Here is a 7,771-nt window from a genome sequence, read left to right as displayed (position 1 = left end):
ACCATCAAGGACAACAACGACCCAAGGTCAGTACAGGTGCATCAAAGCTGGGACCTAGAGACTGAAAAACAGCTTTTATCACAAGGCCATCAGACTGTTAAAGAGCCATCACTTGCACAGAGTGGCTGCTGCCGACATATACATGTTATATGTTAGTAATTTTGCAGATAATCTTATCCAGAACCACTTACAGTTAGTTCATCCGTCTTAATAACATAGCTAGGTGAATACAAAACCTGAGAACAGTAATATTTTACACACACATTAAGGTACCTACAAACAATCATTTCTAATGAAATAACACAAATGTGAAAAATATATAGCGTTTCTAAAATAAACTTCATACATTTTCACTCTGTCAATCATCAAGTTTCAGTTTGATTGCTAAATGATCATATGCAATATTACTTCCCATATAAGGACATCCTGGATGTTGATTGTCATAATTTTAGCTGTGACTTATAGTGATCTCTATCTAATGTGCTCTGTGAGGAGTTTCAGTGTCAAGAGACAGTATAAGAGGCCTGTGACTGACGTTGCAAGTCAGTCACATTTGAACCTTCTTCACCCCGAGGGCTGATTGTATCTAGTCATAGCCTGCTGCTACTACTACCATTACTACTACTGCTGTAAAGCCATGAAGACTGTCGCTCTCCTCTTCTCCTTTGCATTTGTGCTGGTCTTCACTGCGCCCACTGATGAGACTCATCTATTGATTACGGTCATCTACGAGGTTAACAAGATCCTCAAAGGAGGTCTGGAGGTAAGAAGATTGAAATGTTGCATTTGACAAGTGTTATAACAGCATTATAATCCATTGTATCTACAGTGTTATCAAATGTTGCTCTGCTCTATTGGATTAGAAAGCTTTTTGTAAAAAAATGAGAGCAAAGGGGGCATGACAAATGGACACAAATAATAAACATTTTGTGACATTTTGTTTCTAGTTTCAGGCCCTTTTGGACAGTTTAGTGCCGGCGGGATTCGATCAAGATCGCTGCAGGGCAAACGGGGTAAATTGTATCCATAATCTTGATGAATAGGACGAGAACATGGTAGACAACGTTTCATCATGGGCCGTTTTCCCCAGACACAGATTAAGCCTAGTCCCAGAGAATGGAAACCATGTTCGATGGATATTCACCATTGAAAGTGCTCCTTAGTCCCAAGACTAGCCTTTCATTTGTGTCTGGATAACGGGACCCTTATGTCCATCAGTGATAACTACTGTTAACTTACCCATGTCAACACTTGTTGATGCAATCAGACACTTATTAGTGCTGACCAGAAAGGTGACAATGTATGTAATACATTTCTACAGGCTGTTGTAGCCATTACAGCAGCAGATTCATCAATAATCATAACTTTCTCAAATTACAGCCTAAAGATTTCTGCATAGCTGAGACTATTCTGTCTGCCATAAGCCATACGAGGCACAGGATTCCATTAAACAACATATCTAAAATCAGTAGAGTGCTGAAGCAGTACAATAAGGTAAGGAATCATTCAGACAAATCTAAACTTGGTTGTGGGGTCTACTCTAGCCTGGGCTGCAAATTCTTGTCATGCCAAAGGAGTGGCATGATGGCACAAACAGACTGGTACCCGGGCTAGCTTAGGTGTATTCAGTGAAATATCCAAAATGAGTAGAGATTATGTCTGTTCAACACAATGTATCGTTAACTTGTAATGTTGCACACACTTGAACAGAGCCCTGCTCGTGTCAATCAAACAGTAACTACTACTCTGACTATTAGCCACAACAATTATCAGTGTAGAAAAAGTAACTCAAAACATACAGGGAGGTGTTTCAGACATGGATGAAGTCTAGGCCTGGAATAAAAATAACTTTCATTGTAAATGATCTTAATCTGAGTCCATTAAACTGGCTTCATCCTAGTCCAGGAAAATGACCCCATAATGCAATACTATTTGATTCATCCGCAAAAAATCTTGTTTCTTTACACAAGGTGTACTGAGCACCATGCATGTTGTAGACAAACACCCTGAACCTTGTTGAAGTACAGCATGTTAGGGTTCTAAAGGTAGTGACCTGGGTTCCTTAAGCAGTCTATGGTTCTCAGTGGAATGTTCTCTGTTCTCTCCCAAGTTTCATCCAGCCAACTGCACTGTGAAGGAGAACGGTGATGAGGAACAGCTCCACGATCTCCTGACAAACCTTGTCAACTGTGCCCAGGTCATCTACTCTCGTCCACCTCCCTGCCGCTCATCACAAACAATCCTAGAGCTTTGCTGAGAGGACTGATGGAAACTCTGTCAACTCTGCATAGTCCAGTACCTCATATTGTTATTTATTGTATTATTTAAATATATTATGACAGTTATTTTTGTACTATTTATGAATAAATTAACTTGTAAAAGTGGCAAAATTGTATTGTTGTAAATGTGGTTTAAGTGTGTTGATACTACTGCACCATAGATTTTCTAGACTTGACCCATTCCTGACTCTAGCCTCAAACTACATTTCATAATGTGGAATCACAATCTTTAACATTAAACTATTTCATGTGTGTGGACAGCCAGGCAAATCGTGAAACAAGGCAAATTCTTGGCAGTGACCATGCCGTTAAAGCATCAATCAATCATTCACATTTATTTTATAAAGCCTTTTTTACATCAGCAGTTCTCACAAAGTACTTTAGAGATACCTAGCCTAAATCCCCAGAGAGCAAGCAATGCAGAAGCACAGTGGCTAGAAAAAACTCCCAAGAAGGCAGGACGAAACCTAGAGGGAGAAACCTAGAGGAAGAAACCTAGCCTGATTCCAATCTTAAAACATGCTACATCACACGGCAACCAGACAAATCACACGGCAACAAGACAAATCACACGGCAACCAGACAAATCACACGGCAACCAGACAAATCACACGGCAACCAGACAAATCAAATCTAAAGAGACAAAGAAAGAGAGTGAGATTAGACATGTGCAATAATTTAATAAATTAACAAAAATAAGGGGGGGGGGGGGGCTCAGTAGATGTAAACATTTGAAATACAGTAAATTCCAAAATAAAGACACTTTGCTTCCACTAAAATACACCATGAACAATGAGCTGAAAAGGAAGAAATCAAAGCGTGCCAAAAAAATGTCTTAGTTAGTGTTTAATGGGCGAACAGCATTACTATATAGACGGGTTAGCTGACATCAGGAAATGATGTGCGTCTCGACAAGACAGAAGTCCGTGTGGCGTTCAGATAGCGAACAACAATGACAGAAAGCTGCAACGTGGGGAATCGTAAGAGGCTGGTTTCAGCTTGTAGTATCTCGTTATTAATATCACGTTTTATTTTGAGGTGTTTCGACTGATGTCATGTCCATGCTAATATGGTGAAAATACCCTCGCTAACCAACAACTTGTAAGGATGCATTTTAGAGATAAGCGCTCATTGTGCAAATGTATTCGTTTTCACTAAACATTTGGAGACTAAATATAGTGTAGTTTGTCCCATTGTTGCGCACTCGTCTATGGAATGTCCTACCCTTCAGACATAAAGAAGGAAACTAAGCTTAAAAGCACACTTTAGACTCCCATAAGTTTGATGCTTGAAATAAGGGCATTATGACCTGTGGTGCACATATGAATCATTTCTGGAATAGTTTTTTTGTGAAAGGCCATCAGATGTATCCATTACATCCTGCCAGTAGGAGTGGTGACATCGTCATCTCAAAACAGTGTTTGTTGTTGTCGTCGCTTTCGTCTTTGAAGACCTGTTCAAAAACCATGGCTTGTGCTCATCATAGACTAATTTCCTACGTCCCAAATGGGACCCTATTCCCTATTTAGTGCACTACTTTTGACCAGAGCATTACAGGACACCCTATGAGCCCTGGTCAAAAGTAGTGCACTATAATGGGAATAGGGTTTCATTTGGGACGCAAGTTGTGTGTTGCCCACTGAACTGTGCTCGATGACTACATTAAGACTCAACATTAAGCTGACTCACCTCAACAAGCCTCCCCTTATTATAATACAAGGTCCCCTTGACTTGAGCAGTCTAAGGGGCAGGTCCAAATGACACCCTATTCCCTATTTAGTGCACTACTTTTGACCAGGGCTCATAGGGTATCCCATAGGGCTCTGGTCAAAAGTAGTGCACTAAATAGGGAATAGGGTGCGCCATTTGGGACACTGACTAAATCCTCCAGTAGTTTCTGCTGCCTGCTCCCTCCCTCCCTGACCTACCAACCGTTTCCTCTCCTCCCTTCACATTTAAAACCTTACTTGGCTAAACAGTGTATTAAGAACATCTGTTTAAATAACGACAATAAAGATCTTCATGTTCGACTATTGACTGACTGCTGTTGTTCATTCTAAGGTAAAGTAGTGTAGATTCATTGACTGACTGCTGTTGTTCATTCTAAGGTAAAGTAGTGTAGATTCATTGACTGACTGCTGTTGTTCATTCTAAGGTAAAGTAGTGTAGATTCATTGACTGACTATTGTTCATTCTAAGGTAAAGTAGTGTAGATTCATTGCAGTACATGGGGCTCCAGCCCTGATTGGCTCTCTCACTGCAGCAGGGATTCCATCACAGCCTCGGGCTTCGCTGATCTTTTCCTGTCAGGAGATAAGAGGAGGGTTGCATCACAAATGGCACCCTTTCCCTATATAGTGCACTACTTTTGACCTAGGCCCATAGGGAATAGGGTGCCATTTGAGACGCAAAGAGATGATTTCGTCACTTGAGTGTCACTTGAGTGGGTTGAGTCACTGATGTGATCTTCCTGTCTGGGTTGGCGCCCCCCCCTTGGGTTGTTCCGTGGCGGAGAACTTTGTGGGCTATACTCAGCCTTGTCTCAGGATGGTAAGTTGGTGGTTGAAGATATCCCTCTAGTGGTGTGGGGGCTGTGCTTTGGCAAAGTGGGTGGGGTTATATCCTTCCTGATTGGCCCTGTCCGGGGGTGTCCTCGGATGGTGCCACAGTGTCTCCTGACCCCTCCTGTCTCAGCCTCCAGTATTTATGCTGCAGTAGTTTGTGTCGGGGGACTAGGGTCAGTTTGTTATATCTGGAGTACTTCTCCTGTCCTATCCGGTGTCCTGTGTGAATTTAAGTATGCTCTCTCTAATTCTCTCTTTCTTTCTCTCTCTCGGAGGACCTGAGCCCTAGGACCATGCCCCAGGACTACCTGACATGATGACTCTTTGCTGTCCCCAGTCCACCTGGCCGTGCTGCTGCTCCAGTTCCAACTGTTCTGCCTGTGATTATTATTATTATAATTATATTATTATAGTACTATAATTCTGGTTGGTATATTAGTACTGTTATCCTGGTTGGTGTATTAGTACTGTTATCCTGGTTGGTGTATTAGTACTGTTATCCTGGTTGGTGTATTAGTACTGTTATCCTGGTTGGTATATTAGTACTGTTATCCTGGTTGGTATATTAGTACTGTTATCCTGGTTGGTATATTAGTACTGTTATCCTGGTTGGTATATTAGTACTGTTATCCTGGTTGGTATATTAGTGCTGTTATCCTGGTTGGTATAGTAGTACTGTTATCCTGGTTGGTACTACCACTATTGTTCATGGTGGATAACGATGTACCGGCAGCAGCTGGGAGACAGGCGGTGGTGCTGGATTACCTTCGTCCAGTCTTGGGCCTACTACTCTTGGAGGTCCTGGGCCTCTCCAGCTTCATCAGTGACTGTCTCATACTCTCCTCTGTGTAGGCCAAGTACACATGAGACAGGTCCACCTCAAACGGCTGGTGGGGAGAGGGAGAGAGGAAGGAGAGGGGGATAGAGAGAGGGTGGAGGAGGAACATGAAGAGAGGGTCAAATAATATTATCCAGATGCACTATGCTTGCCTGTCTTCTTATGTCGGTGTGAACTAAGAACTCACATCTTTTTCTTTCTTGTCCGGCACGGGGGTCTGTTTTCTCATGTTGTTACCAGTGTAGGCTACACACTTCTGAGGACCAACAAGTAAACAATGTCATAAGCATGAGGCAATCACACCAACGTGGCTCTGTACTGTCTATGTTAATGGAGAAACTCCCTCCCCTTAGCCTGACTATTCTCAGGTTAAATATTTCACTGTGGCTGTATGCAGAACTCACCAGCTGCCATTCCCCAATGTCCTCATTCCACTGTACATAGTTCTCAATCATCTCCTGCACCAGACAGGAAGAAGCAGGAACCATATTAGCATCAGTGCTAACTAAATACACTCTCACACAAACATAAATGGATGGACACACATATCCACACACCTACGACATGTCGCACACACACACCCACACAGGTCTACGACATGTAGACAGACGGGTAGTTGTCACACACACCTGGTATTCCTGTGGGATGAAGCTGTCTATGATGAGCATCTGCAGTCGTAGCTCTCTGCTGAGGTGGCGGATATTCTCCAGCAGGCCCTCGATCTCCCGGTGATGCTCCTGCTGCAGGTCGGCCATCTGACAACACAACAACAACCTCTCAACAACCACAAGACTACCACTGAGCCAATGCCGTGTGTTGACGAAGAAATGAGCCAATGCCACGTGTTGACGAAGAAATGAGCCAATGCCACGTGTTGACGAAGAAATGAGCCAATGCCACGTGTTGACGAAGAAATGAGCCAATGCCAGGTGTTGACGAAGAAATGAGCCAATGCCATGTGTTGACGAAGAAATTAGCCAATGCCGTGTGTTGACGAAGAAATGAGCCAATGCCATGTGTTGACGAAGAAATGAGCCAATGCCGTGTGTTGACGAAGAAATGAGCCAATGCCACGTGTTGACGAAGAAATGAGCCAATGCCGTGTGTTGACGAAGAAATGAGCCAATGCCGTGTGTTGATGAAGAAATGAGCCAATGCCATGTGTTGACGAAGAAATGAGCCAATGCCATGTGTTGACGTGACTGCTTCTGGACAATTCCATACGAAATGGCCACAAAGATATTCATGAGCTTTTGGATCTTTCTGAAATTAGAGCCACAGAAAATGTCCTTTTGGTGAAGGATGTTTGGCATACCTTTGAAGTCTGTATCCTAAATAATTATTGAGAATATATTAATTATGTGTTATACACTGAGTGTACAAAACATTAGGAACACCTGCTCTTTCCTTGACAGACTGACCATGTGAATCCAGGTGAAAGCGATGATCCCTTATTGAGGTCACCTGTTAAATCCACTTCAATCAGTGTAGATGAAGGGGAGGAGTCAGGTTAAAGAAGGATTGTTAAGCCTGGAGACATGGATTGTGTCTGTGTGTCGTTCAGAGGGTGAATGGGCAAGACGAAAGATTGAAGTGCCTTTGAACAGGGTATGGTAGTAGGTGCAAAGCGCACCGGTTTGTGTCAAGAACTGTAACGGTGCTGGGTTTTTCACGCTCAACAGTTTCCTGTGTGTGTGTCAAGAATGGTCCACCACCAAAAGGACATCCAGCCAACTTAACAAATATGTGGGAAGCATTGGAGTCAATATGGGCCAACAGTTTGACACCTTGTAGAGTCCATGCCCCGATGAATTAAGGCTGTTCAGAGGGCAAAGGGGGGTGCAACTCAATATAAAGAAGGTGTCCTTAATGTTGTGTACAGTCAGTGTATGTGTTAATGAAGTAATGAACCAATGCTGTGTTTTAATGAAGTAATGAACCAATGCTGTGTGTTAATGAAGTAATGAACCAATGATGTGTGTTAATGAAGTAATGCTGTGTGTTAATGAAGTAATGAACCAATGCTGTGTGTTAATGAACCAATGCTGTGTGTTAATGAAGTAATTAACCAATGCTGTGTGTTAATGAAG

General features: G+C 42.6%; 2 protein-coding genes across 8 annotated transcripts in view; one reads left to right on the top strand and one right to left on the bottom strand.

The window, feature by feature from the left end:
* The first annotated feature begins 530 nt into the window (after window positions 1–530).
* LOC109879483 (uncharacterized) lies at window positions 531–2,390 on the top strand. The gene is made up of 4 exons (XM_020471647.2): window positions 531–763; window positions 948–1,013; window positions 1,381–1,494; window positions 2,111–2,390. Exons 1-4 carry the CDS (start codon window positions 638–640, stop codon window positions 2,255–2,257), a joined length of 453 nt encoding a protein of 150 aa, XP_020327236.1. The 5' UTR covers window positions 531–637; the 3' UTR covers window positions 2,258–2,390.
* Window positions 2,391–2,940: 550 nt separating this feature from the next.
* The window catches only part of LOC109879494 (kinesin-like protein KIF3A), a 32,223-nt gene continuing 27,392 nt past the window's right edge, over window positions 2,941–7,771 (bottom strand). For 6 of the 7 annotated variants that reach the window (XM_031789632.1, XM_031789630.1, XM_031789631.1 and 3 more), the window contains 5 exons: window positions 6,311–6,436; window positions 6,086–6,139; window positions 5,869–5,937; window positions 5,609–5,730; window positions 2,941–4,582 (listed from right to left, as the gene is read on the bottom strand). In XM_031789632.1, coding sequence (XP_031645492.1) covers window positions 4,534–4,582; window positions 5,609–5,730; window positions 5,869–5,937; window positions 6,086–6,139; window positions 6,311–6,436 — 420 coding nt within the window. In that variant the 3' untranslated portion in view covers window positions 2,941–4,533. Of the gene's footprint in view, window positions 5,731–5,868; window positions 5,938–6,085; window positions 6,140–6,310; window positions 6,437–7,771 lie in introns of all 7 variants that reach the window. The other variant, XM_031789636.1, reaches the window with a different exon arrangement.

The sequence above is a fragment of the Oncorhynchus kisutch genome, linkage group LG15 (genome assembly GCF_002021735.2).
Source record: "Oncorhynchus kisutch isolate 150728-3 linkage group LG15, Okis_V2, whole genome shotgun sequence".
NCBI classification, from domain to species: Eukaryota; Metazoa; Chordata; class Actinopteri; order Salmoniformes; family Salmonidae; genus Oncorhynchus; species Oncorhynchus kisutch.
This window is presented reverse-complemented; position numbering and strand designations above follow the sequence as displayed.